At 35.7% G+C, this 22204-nt stretch overlaps 1 protein-coding gene across 15 annotated transcripts in view; it reads left to right on the top strand.

Annotated features, from left to right (window-relative positions):
* SOX6 (SRY-box transcription factor 6) overlaps window positions 1-22204 on the top strand; it is a 366339-nt gene that overhangs the window by 133199 nt on the left and 210936 nt on the right. For all 15 annotated transcript variants that reach the window (XM_058851096.1, XM_058851086.1, XM_058851105.1 and 12 more), the window contains 2 exons: window positions 3061-3304; window positions 17676-17886. In XM_058851096.1, the coding sequence (XP_058707079.1) occupies window positions 3065-3304; window positions 17676-17886 (451 nt within the window). In that variant the 5' untranslated portion in view covers window positions 3061-3064. Of the gene's footprint in view, window positions 1-3060; window positions 3305-17675; window positions 17887-22204 lie in introns of those variants that run through there.

The following is a 22204-nucleotide window of genomic DNA, read 5'->3' as shown; positions in this document are numbered from 1 at the left end:
CATGTACAAATGAAGTATATTCATAAAATTAATGATTGTCCTGGGAAAAAATGTGGAGGGCTTAATCTAACAGGCCCCTACATATCTGTCCCTTTAAACCCAATGTTTTAAATCTAACAACCAAAAAGTTACCATTAAATCTACTTGTTTTAAAAAAGTTTTGGAGAAAATAGAAGTAAAACACACCCCTAAAAATTATGCCACGAGAAGAGCAAGTGCCTGGGAGGCCTGCCTGAGCCTGTCTTCCCTTCCAGGCTCCACGACTATGGGTGGCTGACTAAAGTGCAGCATGGAAGGTGTCTGTCCATAATGCAGCAGTGGGGAAAAGTGGTAGGTGGAGCTTGGAAGCACTTGAACCCTACCCTCTGTCTCTTCTCTTACTCCAGTACAGAAAAAAATTTGCTGGGCATGGCTTGAGATTATCAATCAGTGGGACTTTTTATAATTTTATTTTTAGCATTAACGAAGTCCCTTTTCTCTATGCAATCAACTTAACAGCACTTGAATGGAGATTTTTATTAAATTGTGTATAAAACATCATGGATAAGGGGAAAGTATATTAGTGTACATGTCAAGGAACAAATGCTTCCCCTATAGTACATTACCAGTAGATATCTTTGCTGAATGGTCACTTGAGGAAACACCAAAAGCCTGTTTATGAAATAGAGGTGAAGCCTTTCTAGACTAATTATATTCAGCATGTAATTTCTAAACTTCAGTCTGAATTTTGATTTTCAATTAACATTCCCAATTTGAAGATAATTTTCTATTTAATGTAATTGCAGGAAATAATTTATTGGCTGATTAAGACTGAGGGCCCAGCCTTCCTTAAGAAAACAGTCCCTAACAAACCAGCCTTTAAAGTCAACTCGTAGCTTTGGACAGATTCAGCCTATTTTTGCAGCTGCAGAGTTGTGTTTAATTAGGATTGTGCAGTATTATTCATTGGTGCAGTTTGTAGTTGAAATTATTCTTAAGAGACATTTTCATTTCTAGTTTTGTGTCATGATTAATTTATGGTGAAAAAGCTCTTGCTTTATACAGAAGCTCGTTCAGTATGAAACAGGAATGAGATCTGTTGAGAAGGTGAAAGAAAGGAAAAACCTTTATTGTGACTTTCTGTTTTCATGTTGGGTTTTCAAATTACGCAAAGCATGACTTATATTTTCATGTGAGTGATTACATTAATGTGACTACTTTAATGAGAAAAGGGAAAGCAACCCTTTTATTTTATCTTGGATCATAGCAATTATGAGCCAGAACCTTTTGAAGTACACTCGATAATGCCGGTTGCTGAACTCTTGGCATGTTCTCTGTAGCATCAACACAAATTCTTTAGCATAGGAAGAATGTAACGCAGGGTTTAAATTCCTCAGTTCTGCTTATTGGCAACACTCATGCTAGACTCCCACTTAGGCTTCCCTAAAGAAAACACAAACCTTTTTTCCCCACCAGTATCGAGTTTAAGAGGCAGGATTATCTCTATTTACAGAATAGTTATTCTAAATAGGTATCAATGTTTTAATATGTTTCAGAGCACTTCAAAGCTTGTAATACTTTCATATTGAACTGTACATAATTAGATTAGTTGATCTTATATTAATTTTTTTTTCACTGTAGGATACTAAATCTGAACTCCCTCATTAATTGTGAGAAATTTAGCATTAGCTGTTAAATCCTATGTGAAACACAGGCTGCTACATAAAAACTACTGTTTAAATTGGAATTAACTTAATTATTTTTCTTTGCACTTGATATTTCCTTCACTGTAATATTCATGAAAGCATGTGACAGATTTATAAATTTAACTGTTAGTCTCAGATTTCCAGACCCTTTAATCAGTATTTATTTGTCTGTAGAAACAGTACTAGCAAGTTAATGATTTGCTAATTTGAAAAATGCTCATGCGGTTTCCTATGTTAACTGATTTGTGCATTTTTAAAGAAATGGTATGAAATCAATTATTGTTAAAAAGCAATTAAGGTGAAGATCTTGTTCCTTAGTTTCTCAGTAATTTCAGTGTCAAAGCTATTCTAAAGTTACCAAGACCTGGGAAAATAACTAATATATTTAGCTGTCCCTTTTCAGGTTTATTAATGATTGTTTTAACAGTGACAGTTAATCTTACTAGAAATTTTAAATGACAGTGTTTTCAGATTTTGAGTTGAAGTCAGTAATATTTTCATCTAAGTGCAGAAACTGTGGAGAAAGCTGTGTTTACATATGAGATGGTAGTAAGAGACCATTATTAGGAAAAGGCATTTAACATAAATCAATGCATTTATCCATTGCACTTTTAAGTAATTTAAAGTATTTGTTGAGCTATATCCTGTACTTCATGCCTAATATGAAAGGAAACATAATTATTTTAGGTTTTTAGTTTGAACTGTAAAATGTTACTAGAGTATTGTCCATCCATTTAATAAACCTTTTAGGTTTAGAACACTTTTTACGTGCGATCCTCAAATCACTTTCTGAAAGGTAAGATCAGACAAAATTTTAAACAGTTTAAAAGCAGTACAGCTTTAAACAAACAGCAAAAACACTCATTTAGCAGAATTTGAAATTTAAAATAAATAAATAAATTTAAAATTTATTCTCATATATGTAGATAGCATTTTCTGCTTGTGGGGAATGAGGTCACGTAAGCATGATGAGCTCTCTCCTTTAAGCTCTTGCTTGTAAGCTTCTGGTTGCTCATGAGAATAAGAGTTTAAACAATTTGAACTCATACAAAATCAACATGAAAATACCAATAAAATCACTATTTTCTTATGGCTGGAAAAAATGATATTGTTTGACAAGTCTAAATAAATAGAATTATGTCATATAACTTAACCCTGACCTTGTCTTGGTATCAAGGGAATACTTTTTCTCAGTGCTTTGGATCTGGATCTCCAAGCCTCTGCTTTTTAGAGTAATTCTTTTGGTGGTTGACTGCGCGTGGTTAATTTGTTACTGTTCTAGGCAAGTGTGATGCACTTAGAGGGCTGTTTTGAGTTTGATTTTTTTTGTCACAGAGCACCAATGTTTTCTTTTTCTCCTTTTCTTGTTTCGTAGAAGAATGTCTTCCAAGCAGGCTACCTCTCCATTTGCATGTGCAGCTGATGGAGAGGAAACAATGACCCAGGACTTAGCATCACGAGACAAAGAAGAGGGAAACAGTGATCAGCATGCAGCCTCTCATCTGCCTCTACACAATGTAATGCACAACAAACCTCACTCTGAGGAGCTACCGACTCTGGTCACCACCATCCAACAGGATCCCGAGTGGGATGGAGTAATCTCAGCCCAACACAGAATGGTGAGTTTCGCTATCCTCACAGGGACTTTCCAAATTTAGTGTTCTAAGAGATTGTTTGCTCCCATTTGGGGAGCGACACATTCAGGTGTAAAGCTTTATAAATGTTAAAGCGTCGGCAGTAGATCAACATCATATGGTGTAATTGTAAATTACAATTGTATAATCTACTTAAGTATACAGGTCTATTTGAATGAGGTCATTTGATGAGTTCACCTTCTGAAAGGAAATGCATCTATTTATCATGTTTTCATTCATACCGTGATTTATGTCATAACCTTTCTAGCTCATATATTCAAGCATTAATTTCTGACAGGAGGATGTAGCTCACAACTGTTTGTCATTTGCAAAGTGTTGTGCTGAAGGAAGAAACTTTAATGTTTTTTTTTTACTCATATCTCAGAAACAGAAACTACAAAATCTAGAATATTACACAACAACAAGATATTTACACAGCAGCAAAGAAGCTGGACTTTTTAGGTGACACAAACATCCTACTGTACCTATAGGAAATTAAATCTTTTTGTGGAGGTGAAAGGTCTTTATGAGTAGCTAGATCACCACTTACTATACAGGTGACATTGGAAATTATCAGAATTATTATCCCTATTCCCTTCAGTAGCCTAGATATAATTATTTATATTATCCAATAATATAATTGAATTGAATCCCCAAAAACTCTGCAATAAATGGGCAGGCTGAATGGGCAGAACATCTTAGTCAATTTATTTTCCTTGTGCGTGTTCCTCAGAAACAAAATTAAGGTATGTGGAGCAGCCAGATGTTCTGTAAATTTAGAACATCATAATTCCAGACTCTCTGGAAAGTGACTTTCAAAAACCTTAAAGTCAGACACAGCTTAAAAAGAATAATCTGCATTTTCATAAAAGTTCTTCTCTATTTCTATTAAATATCTATAAGCAGATTTATTTTTTTTCAGCAAATCTTTTTTTTCTTTTTTTTTTTTTCTATTTTTTTTCCAGTACAAACCAGCAGATTTCAATAAAGTTAAACACAGTTGCAGAATTTATTTAGCACCACTGACAACAATGGGCTCATTTCAAATTTGACTAGATATAATAATCCTAATGCATTAATCAACAGAGATAGCAGAGTTCTTTATGCATGTGGTGATATCTGGAGTTAGTTAAATAATGGCATTACAAGAAGATTTATTCTGTTAAAATAATATAGGGTTTTTTTTTTCTTAAAATCCAGTTAATTCAAAAGATCAAACCAAACCAGAGAAATGGTATCTAATCTGCAATGCACAATTTAAGCCAGTGCAGAACTTTGTCAGGCCTAAAATATTCTCAGGTATTTGGGTGGCTGTCATGAAGAAGGCAAAATTTCCAATGTAAAATCACTTTAGAGAGAAATTATTACAGCTATTGCTATATGCAGCTATTACTACTATTAGCAATTTGGAAAGGTAGGTTGTAAGTTGCATATATGGCTTATATTCAGAATTTTGGACAGAGAGTCACTCTTTTGCCTAAGTTATGCAATAAGCACATTAGAATAATTTTAACTTCTGTGTTATCAGGAGGACAAGCTGCATGCAGACTAGAAAGATCTGATCCAGTTTGTTGATGGAAAAAGTTAATCTGTGAATTCATCAGCTACTTCTCCATTCATTCAGAGAAGCAGGTGCACTCTTAGAATTTTGATATTAGGACACCAACATCGTCGACAAAATTACTCCGTGTCCTAGAGAGAAAGGAACTCCTAGATTCCAGCAGTCCCTCTGTGCATTTTTTTTTTTCAGTTCAGCCTGTTCCTTGGACCTGGAGTGAACTGAAATGGTTGGCCCTTATGTGGTGTGATCAGTTGTGCTCATATTGCTCTGAAGGGGTTTGCAGTCCCAGTGACAGAGAGCAGTCTCTGTTTCCTTTCTGAATGCTGCACTGTCATGTCAACACTCGCTGTACCTCTGGACAGGCACGAATCAGTGCACAGCCTATCATGTTTCAGAACAGGTGCATAAACTTTGCTTGAGGGACTTAGCACTCTGGTTTTCCTATCTCCTTTTTCCAGTAAATATTCCATTATATATGTAGATGAATGTCCTGAAAATCATTAGCAGTTTCCACAAGTCCCTAGGCTTAAATCTGGCGGTGGATATATGTCAACCTTATTTCACAACCTCTCAGCTAAACCACATGGATTTTTTTTTCCTTCCCAGCTCAAAGCTGGGTATAATTTACAAGGCTTGGCTACCAGTGAAGACTGAAATTCTAAGACATGTTTCTTGGTTGCAATTAAAAGAGCTCTAAAATGTACAGAGCAAGGTCGAAGTGTATTTACAGTTAGGTGACTTAGATGACTTGTGAGATCACAACAGTGAAGTGGGGAAATTTTTTTTTTTTTTTCTCCTTGAGGGACTGTAATTTAAGTACCTTGCTCGATTTTGATTTTGAATGATTTTTTTTTCCTCACTTAAATATGTTCTTTATGAGCAAACATTTCAGCCTGAATTCAGTGCAGAAAGTTTCTCTGAAGTATCTCAATCAAGCGGGCATTTATATTGTTAAGAAAGAATTTAGAGAGGCCTGCAACTATCCTGATGAAAACATGTTCATACTCCTTAGAGGGAGGATAGATGTTTCTTTCCAGAAAGACAGATTCCAGAAGGTGGGTTGGGCAATTCTGAGATAGGTGCTGTGGTAGTGGCCACTTTTTTACTTAATAAACCCGAAAAGTAAGCACTTTCAGACCTTTTCCAGACGGATCCTTTAGAAGCAGATTTGAAGAAGCGCCTGTTCATAGCATTTACTTTGAAAGGAAAGAGAGTAATGCTGTCATTAAAATGCATCAATAATGTGTGTTGTCTAGTTAAAATATAGTAAATTCAAAGAATGCTGTGTTGACATATCGGGAGGAAAAATTTCTCTTTTATCTGATATCTCATTAAGGGCACAATCCTGCGTCCTTTCTGTCCTTAAAACTAGTAAGAAGTTCACTGGAATTTGAAAGAGCACACACTACGCATCATAATTTGCTACAAGGGCTGTACAGATCTCAAGTTTAGAAAAGATACCGTAGGAGGGCAATTTTAGTGAAAAAAAATTGCATTTTTACCCAACATTTATGGTATGCAGCACTTTCTGTAATGTAAGATACCTTCAAACTACATTGTTCATTATCAGAAAAAAAACACACTGGCTAGAAATGTTTTCAAACTTTCACTCCCTTTTGATATCAGGCATTGCTTTCCACTGAGTCCTTTGTGTATTCTGAATGTCTGGAAGCCAAAATATTTTGTTTTAACTCCCACTCTATAGTATTTCCCAGCTGTGTACTTATATGGTGTAATAAAAGGATTTAACAAATGGGAAATAGCAGCTGCATTTGGAAATTCCCTTTGTGCTCCCTTTTCATTTGACAGATTCAGCAATGTGTAACAACTGTAACGTCAGACCTGTAATGACTTATACTGCAAGTATCATTTCACCAGCCAATTTGTAGTTGCAGTGGGGGGAAGATAAAGCAACCCAAAGATTTCTGTAAATTCTTATTACTGAGCTGAAAATATTATACTTCTGTTTTTAAATGTAACTTAGTATAAAAATACCTGGATGTATGGGTATTTATTGCTGATTGTAGCCCTACCAGAAAATATAATCTTTTTCAGGCTAAGGCCATATCTATTTGTTATGGGAAACTGTAGGGAAAAGGGCAGAGTGGTACTAAGGTAATGGTGAAAGTATTGTGCCTTGTCCAATGAGACAGTGAGAAGACGGCAAGAAAATAGACAGATTTTTAGATTGCATCCAAAATCTGCCTCTGTTAAAGCAGTGGGAAAAGCCAAAAATACTTAATTTTGCTAAATTTAATAGTAATTGAATTGTTGTATCCCAGTAATATATTTATTGTATGTAAAGAAATGGAAAATATCAATATATGTTTGTTCACCGGAGAACAAGTAATGGCCCCCTTCATACAGAGTCCCACACAGCCCATGAGGTAAATTATAAAGATTTTTTAACTTTTGCTCTGAAGGATCAGGAGAAAGCAGGGCCAGCAAGAAAATGCAAATTTAGATGGAGAAATGAGGAATTCTTTGAGGAATGTGGTGGTTAGTGTATTCCCATACTGTTAAGGCTGGATATGGGACTCGTGAACAATGAATTTTAGCAGCTTTAATTAAAAGAAATCCGGATCCTTTCTCCAAAATGCACAGTTTCTTGTCTGTTCTCAGAAGTAAATAACCCACAGAGAGGTGAGCTCTCTTCCCACACCCAGTCCCAGTATAACAAACAGGGGATGTGAGGATCTCACAGACACTGTGGCCATCACTTGTAGGTGGTCATGTGTCACTGTGATGGTCGCTGGACCCTTTTCTTTTCCCACTGCTGTTCCCTCCCTGCCCGTGACCCCAGGGCAGCTAGCAGTGTGTGTTAGTGAGACAGTGTGTGCCTGCACTGAATGGAGGCAAGCCTGTCTTTTTTTCTCTGCTGTTATTTGGATGTGAGGGACTCTCACAGAGAACCCCTGCAGCAAATCCAGTCAAAGCAATGGGTGTTATTTCCCTGTGACTGAGGGAAACCAAACACAGATACATACACAAATGAAATTGTCTCCAAATATATGCTGTCTTTCCCTGTATATTTTGTAACATCATTCAGAGACCCCTTGGATTTAGATACTAATTGTATCTCATTGGATTTTGTCTCAAATGGCAGCATTGACATATATTTCATAATTATGTCAAGACTCTATATTTTGTTGACTTCTTGCCAAAGGAGTGAATGGCTTCCTACCTTTCCACTGTGGCTGCATGTACATCTCAGCAGCACTGAGAGCAGATTTATATATGCAGCAGAGAAACTGAAGATCTCTTCATACCACATGTATTTGCTCATTTTAAAATAATTTTAAATCACCACATATCAAATTTTACTTTATATAGCTTTAGCAAACCTATTGTCTTCAGAAAGACAGAAATAGGTGGTATCCCAAAGGTCTTAGTATTTTGGTGTTGTCTCTACAAAAACAGGCACAATCCTGTTGCTCTCCCCCACCTCCTGCTCCATGTTATTAAATTCTCATGTTGAAGGTTCTTCCCTTTAAGGAAAATAAACTCAGGTGTTTAGGGAAGATCATTGAAAAACATTTACACATGCTAAACACTGTGAATTTGTTGTTATATAAATTCATGACTTCAAATTCTCTAAAGTTATTGATAGAATTGCATGTTTTGAAATTTTATTTTTGGTTCCTTTATGGGCTGAATATGAACATATAAAATGCATCCAACATAAATGCCCTAAACTCTGGCAATTCTGTTTCTGCTAAATTGCTCCTGCATCTGTTATTTACATGTACAAATCTGAGTTTTGTGATCATCGAAAGCAAATCTACTTTGCTTGTGATATTATTTCTGTATGCCAGGTAGTGCATTAGAATTTTTATCTAACTAAAGAGATAAATACCTACATATATAATTGCATGGGTACAAAGTTTTGGCTGAAATTAAAGGGTGTGAAAAATCTGAGGATACAGTATTTTATATTTTCATAAAATAAACATTCATGTAAAATATATTACAGAAAAGATAGAATTAATTCTTTTTCAAGCATGTTCTTTTGATTCAGAAGGCATTCAGGTGCTTAACTTTATTAGGACTACCCACAACTATAATGTTAAGCACGTCTAAAGGTTTGAAATATCAAGGACTTAGTTTTACTAGCTTTAGCATAAAAAGATGTTAACATTTCATATTAAAAATAATAAAACAATTCCCTAAAAGTGTGCAGGATAATGTGTTTAATGGAGGTGGTGAAATACAAAATTGAACTTTATTTGAAAAAGAATCTAATAATTGTTCTTGTTGGCATGCCTGTTATATTTGTTTTATTTTCATTTTGATGTTGTATAATTTTTCTTTTCCAAATGCACAGTCTATTTTAAACCTTTCCCTATATTCTAGGGTGAACTGTGTTTAAACAGAATTAATCATCACCTGAGTTCTTTGCAAAAGACTTGTGGTTTATGTTCATCTAAATCTGTAGTAATTTTATTCCATTCACCTATTTTAACATTTCCTATTTTTATGAAGCAATTTCTGAGAACTTTTTAATTCACTTCTGTATATTGACATGAATTTTTTCAAAAGTAGAAGACATTAACACATTCTAAATTGTTAATTTTTTTTTTTCCTTGGGCAAGAAGGAATCAGGTATGCATGCTGATTAACACACTCCAGTCATTAACATGTGATTATGTGGGCTGCATATTGAGCACCTGCCAAAAGATAAAATCCAGCACTTTACTACATCTGTGCAAGGACTTTTTGCGTTTCTTTTGTACTTTGACAGCTCAAGAAAAAACAGACTTTGGTATCTTTGTTCAGCATAATAAAACTGTGTACATAAAATATCTTCATGGAGGGAGGAAAGATACTACACATATTTATTTTAATCTTTGAGGCCATGAAAAACCCAGGGACTGAGACTTACACAGCACCAAGTGTAATATGAGTCTCCTAATGTACTGTATCACTGATATTCATATACAGTTTACAACATTCCTGCATGTTTATAAGGATTATCTGTCCTGGGATTCAGCCAATGTTATTGTAATTCACAGCAATTTTATGTGATACCTTTATGTCTCATAAATTTCTTGTTTTTATTTCAATCTTCCAAATATTTCATCAGTGTTTGCCTTAAAGAAATGCAAGTACTCTATGCAGCAGGCTGGTTTCCTGTATGCAATCCTCTGCAAATGCTAAAAGGGGGACATAGAGCATGTAATGCATGTCATGTAACTATATACAGAGGAGGATTTTCATGTGCATTCGATACTGCTAAAAACATAAAGACAAATTTTATTTTTATATTTACAATAGACCTACTTATAAGTTGGACAATTAAGATGACCTAATAAGGGGAAGTTGGATATACAAAGTGGTCTGGAATATCCAAGCCACACAATCCTTGTTTTATTTGGCAGCTTCTGGCAAACATGCATCACAAAATATGTGTCTTTATTTACCCAAGAAGTAAACAGTGCTGATCAGCTGGGACTGATCACAATGCTTCTTCAGTTTCAGTTTAGATGAAAATGTAAGTCTAAATAATCATTTTGTAAATGGCTGTCTGTTACTTTTTCCTTAGTAAGTGCATTTAACCAAAGTGCAAGGCATAAAGTCTCAATATTGTTGTGATTTATTACCAAACGTAAACACTGGGAGTTAGGACATATGGTATTTGGATAATTAAGGAAATCCTTAGCATCTAACTCTTACAAAAGCACATGAGTTTATGCATATCATTTGCGGGCGAGATGATTGCCATATAGAAGTGATTTGTCATTGCATTTAAAAATTTTGAGGTGATTTTCTGTTGTGGAATGGAGCAAAGTGCCTGTCAGCGTGTTTCAAATGGCTGCGTATTTGTAAAGAGAAGGGTTCGAATCACAAAGCTGAAAAATGGTAAACCTCTGAAATCTATGTACCCAAAGTTGGTTTACCTGGTTTGCTCCAACACTTGAGCAGGAAGGGATTGCTGCAAATAAGTGGTCATATTTTACATGAGACAAAAAGTCCCTGCCCATGCCTTCCAAACAGGCAGCTGGTTTTGCAGTGGCCTCTCCATAAGACCGTTCTTGGATTATATATGCCTGATTATTAGGACATCTTATTTTTAAACCTTTGATCTAAAGTTATTTTCTTTTTTATTTTTTTTTTTAACTCTCAATTTAGCATATTATTTCTTGGCTTAGAGGTTATTGTTCTGTTGTTTCTTCTTGAGGTTTTTAGATGTGTAGAAAAAATGGAATACAAGCCCTTTACAGATTGTATATAGCCTATACTTTGGCAGTGAAATCACTATAAGTTTTACCACAGTAAATGTTGAGTTAAAGATTTGAGCTTAATTCCATTACTTGCCATTTGCCCTCCCACTAGCATAATTTGCTGAGACTTAACAAATGATGTTCTCTCAATAGCTCATAGCAGTCATTCTAAAGCCTTGGATTTAAATAAATCTTTCTTAATAAAACTTTTGTGTTTCTTTCTTAATCAGATGAGAATTGGAAATGATCACTTAGATTTTTAATTTATTTTAATTCTATTTAATTAAATTCCTCAAAATGGGAAACCATATTTAATGTAGTGATTGGAAATGATTTTGTAAACATTTGCTTTCATTATATGTTAACTCCAGACTAGTTCCAAGTGCCAGCATGCCTCTAGTACTTGGAATCAAAACCACTCTGGATATCCAACTTTCCTGGGGTGTTTACATGTGTCCCATTCAATGCAGAGACAGATAAATATCCCTTTATAACAGAAAAGCCTCATCCACATTGAAATAACCAATTCAGCTAACACATTTTATGTTAGTAATATTTGCTTTCTACTACTTGGCCATTCATCCTGTGATTTCAGTTGAACTCTTACAGAAACAGTTTTCTCCCTGGCTATTAAGTGGGATTGCAGTTGTCAACTTTCAATCAAAGTTGATCACAGTTATTATTAAATTGCTAACTAACACTGTGACCCTGATTTTGTACAGCCCTCAGTTTCATTTTGTAAGATTTCCTCTTTTATCACCTTCAGAGAGCTCCAGAGGATCCATCCTTCCTAGGTGAAACATAAATATTGCCATTAAAATCTGCAGCCCTGTGCACTTCCCCCCCGTTTAAGACTCCTGACAAGAGAATCCAGCTCACCAGTTGGTCTGTCCTTAATCCTTAAGAGGATATCAAACAGAGATCTGTCCCAAGCCAGATCTCCACTCATGATTGTGGTGTCCCCAAACTGAGAAGTTGCATCTCAACCCCTAAATACACCCCTCCCCATATTTTGTACTTTGGCTATTTGAGGGAAGGAGCAAGAATATTGAATTTTCTTTCTAGCCTATAATGTTTCACCAATAGAACTGTAATTTTGTGTCTGTTTGCTCTATTTTGGAAGTGACAAGACTTCATAAAAGGTGACCATGTTGGCTCATGATTCAGCTTGCAGGTATTGCTATAAATATTAGCCTCCAAATATGAAAAACACTGGGTCAGCTATCAAGACCTTTATTTTCATTACTTTCAGCAGTACTCCCCCATTTATCCTGTTAAAACCAGTGGGAGCACTGATGAAAAATGGACTACCTAAACTGTTAGAATCTAAATACACAAGAAAATATTTTTTTACACTTACAAGAAAATTATTATTATTTGCTCAATCCCTTTTCAGTAGAAACATCTAAGAAACTATAAGGATTTTCCTTTCTATGTACAGAAACCATCAGCTATCTTTTTGAAGAATAGAACCCATGTAACTTGTGAAATTTAGTGAATGTACTTGGTAAAAAATAATTTTCTCAGAGTGAGAGGCCTACTAAACTATCTTTACATATTTTCTTAGCATAACAGTTTTAAAGTAATTATTGTGGTGTGTGAAGAAAATCCCATGTGCATAGTCACAGGGGCCCTGTCTTAATTTCTACCAAGTTGCTAGTAATTATTCAGAATTGTTCCTACCATTACCAAAGTTGTACTTGAGCCATTCACAGCAGCTCTAAAAGAAATAGCCAACAGGTCACTTGTTTACACCAGACAGACTGGAAAGCTGATAAGACTAAGGAAAGTGTTGTTGGACCACATATATTCCAAGAAAATTTGAGGTTGGTTAAAGTGTAATATGCCTCTAATATGAAAAAGGCCAAGGATAGCCCTAGGAAAGCTTTTTCCATGTTGTGCTGGAACTCTTCATGTTGTTTTCCAAGCGATATATGAGAAAGGTGGAGGTTTTAGTAAAATTAAAGTGTGATTTCATGCAGGGGCTATCTATCCCTGAATGAGTCATCCATAGTATTTTGGTGTCCATGCCTTGCTACTTTTGGGTTTTCTCTCTTTTGTGCATTAATTTATTTTTCTCCATTTTGTACACTTTGGAACTTAATCCTTAAGTTTTAGTGTCTATATATATGTATTTAAACTGTTATAATAATAGAATTTTGTCAAAGCACTAACCACAGTGGGTTGAATGATCAGTAACGAAACCTGGTGTGTGCTTATGGGCTGGTAGGAAAATGTAGACAGGAAAAATGCCATTTATTTACCTTGATATGAAACCCAAACATTTCAAAAAATAAACTCAATTTTGCCCCTGCTGAATAGTAAGCAGCTGAAATAGCGGTTCAAGACTGAACCAATAATGGTTCAAGAATATTGATTCTCACTTCAGGTATTGAACAGTAAGATTTTTTGGCTTAGTCATCTCTGCAACTAAATACCTTTGCAACTTCAAGCATTTTTATCTGACACAGGCAAAGAGGAAAGATTAAGATACAAAATCCTTGTACATGTTGTTTAAGCTTTCAGATTTGTTCCTTTTTTGTTTCATAAGCTGTCTTCAAATTTTATGGTTTGCCACCAGTCTGGAAAGGCCTTCACTGTGGTGGACAAATATTCCTGTGCAATCCTTTGTGCATTCTGGCAGAGGCATAAATGGTTCTACAATTATCCAGTTTTATTGTGTAAATGGGAGGATAGTTTTATAAATCCAGAAAAACCGAGTGGGATCCTGAAGAAGCATTCCCTGTGTTAAATCTTTTATCCATAGACTAAATGTTTGCTATTTATCTGATTATGTTTTCCATACTTTTCCCTGCCTTACCTGGAAATCACTGAAATCAGTGAGAATAGCACACCCTGAAAAATGTACCTTTTAAAGAGAAATGTTATGTGTTGAAGACACTATTTCAAGTTTAGACTTAAATTACCATTTTTACAGAAATATGTGAATTTTAAACATGAGAATCCAGGGATTCTCATGTCCTTTGTCTAGAGTGTTATGGAGCTACTGGATGAATTTGGGCACCAGATTGTATCCACATACATTAAGTAGATATTAATATCAGTCATATTTTGTTATTAATATTCTAATTTTTATCAGTGATGCTGAGAAAAGTTGACTTGCACAGAGAGTTTTCATCAGTGCTGATGGATTTCTCATTTAGATTTTGCAAAATGGAAACATTTGAGTTGATCATGGCTAGGCACTTTACTTGTCTTTACTTCCTCTTCCATGATCTTGGAAAAGACATTTAAAAAACCCTTAATAGCATCCTTTCTTTTCTCTCTTCAGATCAAATAAAGTGGGAATTCCTCATTCTGTAAAAGGTGACTTCAAAAAGCTTATTAAGGATAAGAGATATGTCTTTATTAAATTGTTCCATATTCATATTCAAAATGTTCTCCTTTCCTAACCATGAATTCATGGGCTTGTTCTAATTTAGGAAGCATGGTGGTCCTTTTCCATCTGAACTCCAGACTTTTTAGGGAAAGTGCTTTATGCATTAGAGCAAGAGGACCAACAAGCAATTTGCAGAGGTGATATCCCTCTTGTTTCAGACAACACACATGATCCACTAGACTTTTCAGAGGATACCTGGATGGATTAGGAGGGTCTCTGTGAATGTCATTCGTTCACAGAATGCATGTGAATGTCAATGCAAATTAACTTTTGATTACCTGGTCTGCACCTGATGTATGTGATAGTTGCACTTTTGGTCTTGCAGTGGGTGAGGTGCTGGGACAAGCCTGACATGCCACAACAGATGGTCTGCAAAGGGTTATTAGGTCCATCATGAAAATTAAAATCCTTCATAAATTTTCTGTAACATTTACTTCATTTTCAACAATCTGAATGCTGAAGTAGCAACTTCCCTTCAAATACAGTTGAGTCAACTTTCTAGAGAAAAAATAACAGGAATACTTCCTTTGCCCCCCCTGTGTTTTGATCTGTCTAGTTAGCCATTAATGTGAGGTCAATAAAACCTGCTCTACCTGCTGTAGGCCTAAACAGAAACAGAAATATTACAAATACATTTTCTGTCTTATTTTTATTCTAAATTTTAATTACCCACAAAACTGACAATATAAAATAGTTCATTAACTGGGCAAACCCTCATGCTTGCAAAGGCCATCATTCTGCCTCCCTTACACATATCTGCATTATTTGTGTGGAGTTTAAACTTGTCTCATCTCTGTTGTGGCTATTAAAGTCTTTTGGGCAAGAAAAAGAAGGGTGAATGTGCTGCCTGATGGAAGCAGGACTAGGGGAGTTTTTCACTGCAGCGAAGGAACATTGTGCTGGACCGTGTATGCATCCAGATGAGGAACAGGAGGGGTTATCAGGAGGAAGAACACTCTGTTATTCCTACTTACTCCACAGATTTGCCTTATCTTCTTGTTTCCGGCCTAAACAATAGATGTAGTGTTCCTTGCTGAGAGCATAAAAACCCCTGCATTGAGCCTGATGGATGTGCTTCATGTACTGTAAGAGGATGTTGCTCTCTTGAGAAGAAACTCCTTTAAAATTACTAAATTGCTCTTGTACTGTCCTCAAAGGTGAAAGTGCTGAAGTACGTAGTATTAATTCTTCATTGAGGAAAGAGATAATAGAAATCCAGGCTTTACATCTGAAAAATATTAAAGATTCTCTTTTAATCTCCACTGTAAGACCAAGTTTTAAGAAAAATGCAAAGTAGTATTTGTTAGAAAGAGTTAAATATATGAAAGCTTTCCATTTTAAAGGCAGTTAAATAAGTTCATCTCTGTAGCTGGTCTAATATGTTGTTCTCTGTGATGTTTGATTCTTCAGTGAATACAAACTTATGGAGTGAAAAATTTGTTAATGTTTATTTGCTGAAAATACAAAGATAACTTTTTTTATTCCATGTCACCTCTCTGTTTGTGCGTGCAAAACCTCTGTTGTTCCTACTGTGTTGATGAGGGGCTGCTACCAGTGGGATGAGATACAGTGTCTTTTAATTTCCTGTCTTAGTGAATAAATACATTTGCAACATTCCTAGCAAATGCTGCTTCCTTCTCCAGTGACAGTAACAGTGCTGTCTGATCACAGACTGCTGTGCTTGAAGACGATGTGTCACCGTCTCCTCCTGCACAGTCCCCAGCCCCATGTCACCCAGCTTGCTCATTGCTGGTCTTGCTCCTCCTGTTACATTGCACAGCTACTTCTTAATCTCTTCCAGACTGAAGCAAAGATTTGTGTCTCGTGGTGTTGCTGATGGTTAATGCTTTCTAGACTTCAGAACACAAGTTTCTTTAGTGCTCTGAAGATGGGTATTTTCAGCTTATAAAGTAGTAGGCATGTTATCTTTATGGGGAACGCTGTGCATTGTGAGAATGTTTTTTGACAAGACTATTAATTAGCTTCTTAATATTTAAATGTATTGCCACTCTTATTGCTCTTAAATTAAAAAAAAAAAAAAAAAGTACATTTCATGGAATCTAACATACACACAAACATTTCTAGGCATACCATAAGGAAACAGAAAAACCCCAGTAGATTTTTTTTCCCCAAATGTTTAACACTCCTAGCCTGGCATTATTAAAAATTAAAATAGAAGAGTAATTTTGGAAAGAGAAATGTGTGAGAAATTCTTGTGGCTGAGATTTTTGAGGACTAATCCAAGAACTACTTCTCTTTTTAGTTGAAGTTGTGAAAGCAGAGATGCAGTGAATGTTGCAAATATAACTGGGAGAATGACAAATCTGAGCCAGAGTAGTTCAGGAAGGGCTTCACTGTTGGGTGATATCACAAAATTGAGGAGAATTGTCATTACTCATTGTTTTTTGATGACTTTTTTTTTTTAATTTTTGCTCAAATAAACATTGTCTATTGACAGAAAAGATGAACCCATTTTACTTCTATGTTTTTGGCTATGTAACACCTGATACATGTGGTCTTGGTACCTGTGTATTGGCATATATGACTTGTTTTGTCACAACTTCATTTTCTTGCTCATTCTTTCCTATGCTTCCTAGAAGCATCATAACATTCATTCTTAAAGAAAAAATTAAATTTGAGTTAAAGGATAGTGAATGTGCATGGATACACACATACTATTAACCTTATTTAACTGTGAAGTAGATTCTTTCCTCCCTGGTCACTGTTGGCCTAAACCTTTCTCTAGTTTTAAAGTTATGCTGCTTTCCATTAGCTGAGGATTTATTCAGGAGTAATTTGTCTTTGCCTGTACCTTCTTCCTTAGTGCCATACATATTGTCCTTAAGGAACTACAGAAAACTGTAAAAGCTTAACACATTCATTGTTGACAAGTATTGAAATGGCTTGTTTCTGATGAGGGAAATCCTTGAAGAAGATTATCAAAGGCATGAAGTCTGAATGTTAGAAACATGGAGAGAACTGGACTTAAGGACAAAAGTGCCCATGAAAAGCACTGAAATGAGGAAATAAAATTCATAATGCTCAATTTATAAACTGAATGAGATATGTAGGCTTGTTAGTATTACAAACTAATCCTTTCAGCTTTTGCCTGCCTGAGATCCTTCTGCCATGAGAGAAGAGCCTATGTTTTGACATAGTTTTGTTTCTTTGCAGGAGTCAGAGAGTAATAAGTTATGTTCCCTATATTCCTTCCGAAATACCTCTACCTCACCAAACAAGCCCGACGAAGGAGGTCGTGACCGCAGCGAGCTAATGACCAGTGTTAATTTTGGAACGCCAGAGCGACGCAAGGGAAGCCTAGCAGATGTGGTGGACACACTGAAACAGAAGAAACTAGAAGAAATGACCAGGACTGAGCAAGAAGGTATGCATTGGATAGGATTGATGTAGTTTCCCCACCCCTTCAATCCCATAATTTTTATGGCATAGAGGATGTGGGGGCCATAAAACCGCATAATTGGCAAAGGCTAGGATAAAGTTATTCACAGGTTTCCATGGCAATGGTAGTTTGAGATCCATTAGGGATTTTAGACAAATTGCCAGTTTTAAAAACTTTTAAAATTGTCTTGGTTGTGAGTCAAAGCAAGAATGTTGGATTTGGTGAAAACTCAACTCTTACTTGAAAGGTTATGATGAATTCTTAACTGGCTGTGGACTTGAGGGATATTCTTCAGTTGTATTTGTTCTTCCTTTTAAAAGACAAATGTTTATTTTAAACAATAAGAATGAATAAAACATGAGCTGGTTTGTTTTGCCTTTGAAATTCTCATCTTTCATCACTTTAATAACCCAGCATCTCTAACTAGAAGAATGGGAAACAGTTTTAAGTGTAAAAATACATGGTTCTGACCTATATAGCTAGAATTACAAAGGAAGAAATCTCTTGGTTTTTTTCTAAGTCTCCTCAGATATTGTTACAAGTATTAAAACAGAGATAAAAATGAGGACAAATCTTTGAGTGCTAAGCCTGTTTATATAGCCAGTCCTTATTCAGATACTTTCATTGATTTTGTGAAGATTTTGGCTGTGGTAGGAAACAAACAGAATTGGAGAGTGGTTTTATCAGTGTATGTGTGCAAACAGTCTGGACCCACCATGAAAATTTCTCCCCTTGGTAAGTGGAATGAAGTCTTGCTTGGTTCTGCAACAATACCTTTTAGTCTGTGAGCTCATATGTGAGTTTGAATCAGGAAGTTGTGAGAGCAGGAGGCTCTGAAATAGAAAAACAGGTGTGGAGGCATCTGTGTGGATTCTCTGAGATATTTTACCAGTTCTGTTTTTGTTGCATTAAAAATAACCCAGGAAGAATATTTATAATGTAGCAAAGCCAAAAGGCAGTAGAACTTTGTGATTTTTTTTTTTTTTAATTGAAATATGAATGAGTTCAGACTTATTTTGACTCCTCAGTTTCATGGTATGGTCACAGTACACTTCAAACAGTGCACTCTAAGTTCCCTTGGCTAATATAGCAATGCAGATTTCAATTAAAATTGAACTGATACAATAATATGTTTTAATATGGGATAAAATAATATAGTGACGGAAGTAGGCTTCTAAATTTCTTGGCATAATTGTTAAATGCCAGTATGTTCTATAGGTGTCCTTTCTGAAGCTGGTGAAACATCTCTAAAGAGAGAATGTCCCAGATTCTTTACTACCATCTGTCTGTTTTCAGCTGTAAAGATCACTCTTTTAAAAATTACTTTCTTAGATTTGGTGGTTAGGCTAGGAAAACTATTTTAAATATTACTTTGGCAAAGTTGTTTTCTGCAGTCAGTAGCAGTCGTTCGACACTCCATGCTAATCAAAGGTCTTGGCTCGTACTTTGCTGCGGGAGTGCTCAAGTTGCTGTTGATTATATTGACACCACAGCTAAGGCTTTTCCAAGAGTGTACTGGATGGTGTGCTAATAAAAATGTGCATCAAAAAGTTTAAACATAGCATCTATCTGTAGGGATTCAAGCATTTCATAGTTTATTTCTGTATGGGTTCTTAAGAATTTTCTGCACTTCCCCTATATTAGTATACACTGGTTGTTTTAAGAGTACAGAGCAGAGCGATCCCTCTCTCTGAGTCAGAGCCTTACACGTTATGTGTTCTCATCAGAAGAGAAATAAAGGTCATTTTTGATCTATAAAATAATCTTGCCTTTTATGGACCACATTATAATGGAAAGCTATTCTAAAGTCTGCCTGTAAGTTCAAAGGTACTTGACTGTATCTTCATGTATAGGTTAGGCTGAGATTAGACATTAGGAAATGATTCTTTGCTGTGAGGATGGTGAGGCTCTGGCACAGGTGCCCAGAGAAATTGTGGACACCCCTCCCTGAAAGTGAAGCTCAGGTTGGTGGAGCTCTGAGAAACCGGGTCTGATGAAAAGAGTCTCTGCCTACCACAGTGGAGCTGGAATTAGATGATTTTTGAGGTCTCTTCCAACCCAGGCCATTCTGTGATGATGTTATGGTTCTGCATCAAGTTTTTTCCCATCCATTACTTATGCTTAACAGAAAATAATTAATGAACATTTGACTGGTAGCATATAAATTAATGCAGAAAAATAATTAATAGAAAGATTGGAAATTCTTCAGGATGTTGCACTTAAGAAGTTCAATGTTTCTAAACTTCTGTGTAGGCTAGGAATATCCTAATTCTTGGAACAGATTTGAATACTCAATTCAGTATTCAGTGGTTTCTCTGAATTAAAAAGAAGTACTCTCCATACTTGTTTGATTAAAATAAAATGTTTCAAAAATAATTACTATTTTAAGATTGAACTTTGTTTTTGCTCTGTGAAGTCATTTGGAGAAATGAGGTCTGAGATTATGAAATTGATTTGCCACCTTACAGTGTCTTTTGAACAACCTAATTAATTGGCTGATCACACACCATACATCACACTCTTTAACATCTATCCTTTAAAATATGTTTCTATGCAGTCCTTTTCTTAAAATGGTATGCAACCAATGAAATTGAGGAGCCCTCTGTGTACTAAGGCCTTCCTTGTCACGAAATTGCTTGGCCAAAATGAAAAATACTTGCTGAGTTTTTTATAAGCAGAAAGAATAATATAATTGGTTTAATGAATGAAGTGGAGAAAAGTCATGTGTTTCTACTGTATACTGTGGTGTGGGGCTTTAATTCTTGCATATCTCCTTTGAAAGAGTGTAATAGTTCATATTAGCCTTATTTATAGGGATGACCTCCTTGACCACTGATGTAGCTGTGGGATTTGGGCTGGCACGCAGTCATATGTCAGGTTAATTGTAGAGTTAAATGTGGAGTAAAGAACTCAAGAATTCCAGTCATCAGACCTAACCCCCGCACCAGCTCGATGAAAATTCTCTTTTAATATTGTTACATAGTAACTTTCTGGTCCATCCATATCATCTGAATTTGAGAAATACAAGTTGTTCGGGTCAAATACTTAAATACTTCGTGCTGTACACTCAGATATTAGATGTCTGAATGCTTATATATACTCCTTGTGGTCTCTGTTGTACCTCATATTGCTGGAAAAATGATATATACTGGAAGACTTGATTGTGTCTAAATAGATATATTTAATCAGAGTCCTTTGGCTCCTGAAAATAAGTTGTCTAATGAGAATTTCATCTGAGCAGCTGTGACTGAGGAGGTCAACAGGCATTGCCTAAGAGAATATGGCCCAGCTGGTTAAATCTGGTTGTTGTAGTGATTTAAATGGTCAAGTGCTGCTTGTAATCCAGGACCGTCTGTTTGTAAAGGGAAGAGTGAGTGCTTCAGCATAATGTACAGCTGTTTTAATCTCTCTTTAATAATAGTGCTTCAGCCAGTGTCATGTCTTGTGTATGGTGTGGGAACACGGGTGCCTCACACAGGAATATAGCTTAGGTATGTTTTTAGCTTTATTTGTATTCTGAACACAGATTACCAGCATTACAGGATAAACAACGTATTTTTTGACTTTGGGGTCCAGTATTTGCATTTTTTTATGCAGTAAGGCACTCCTGTGCCCTAATTTGTAATGATTTGGAAATGAGAAAACTTATGAGAAAATTGTAATTGAAAAAGAAAAGAATGCTACAAATATTTAGAGTTAATTTGAGTATGTAAAGACTTTGCTGACACGTGTTCTCGTAGGACAGAAGAGGTCAGAAATGAACAGGTGTCTAATTTAATCAATAACGTTAGACTCTAGGGCCTCTTGGATAACTTCAGTATATTCATCTTAGTTATTCTATGAGCCAAAAGATTGTTTTACTGGCCTTTTTCTTTGGAAGTAACCTACAGTACAATCAAGTATTAAAGCTCTACATAGCTCAAAATGAAGAGTTTATGTTAGGCAATATGGTCTAACTGCTTCTCTCCTTTTCTATCCCCTTTAAGTAAAAGACTTTTCTTTTTGAATATTGCTTATGTTACTTTTGTGAGACAGATTTACAGCCTGGGTTGCCTGAATTCTGTGCTGAGAATTGGCTTCCAGACAACTATCCTACTGTACTTCATCATAAGCCTCTAGGAGCAATAATTAGTAGTACACATCTTGTCTATAGCGAGGAGAACAGATTTCCCCCTTTCAGATCTGGAATGCTAGGTTGTCAGGTCAGCTGGCACTTCTGAGCTGGAAACTGGGCATGTCATTTCTGCTAAGTGCTAAGCCCTCATTACTCAGGGCCTGGATTCCTAATTCACTTTTGACCTTG

The sequence above is a fragment of the Poecile atricapillus genome, chromosome 1, assembly GCF_030490865.1.
Source record: "Poecile atricapillus isolate bPoeAtr1 chromosome 1, bPoeAtr1.hap1, whole genome shotgun sequence".
NCBI classification, from domain to species: Eukaryota; Metazoa; Chordata; class Aves; order Passeriformes; family Paridae; genus Poecile; species Poecile atricapillus.
The sequence above is the reverse complement of the archived record's forward strand: the minus strand, read 5'-3'. Positions and strand labels throughout refer to the sequence as shown.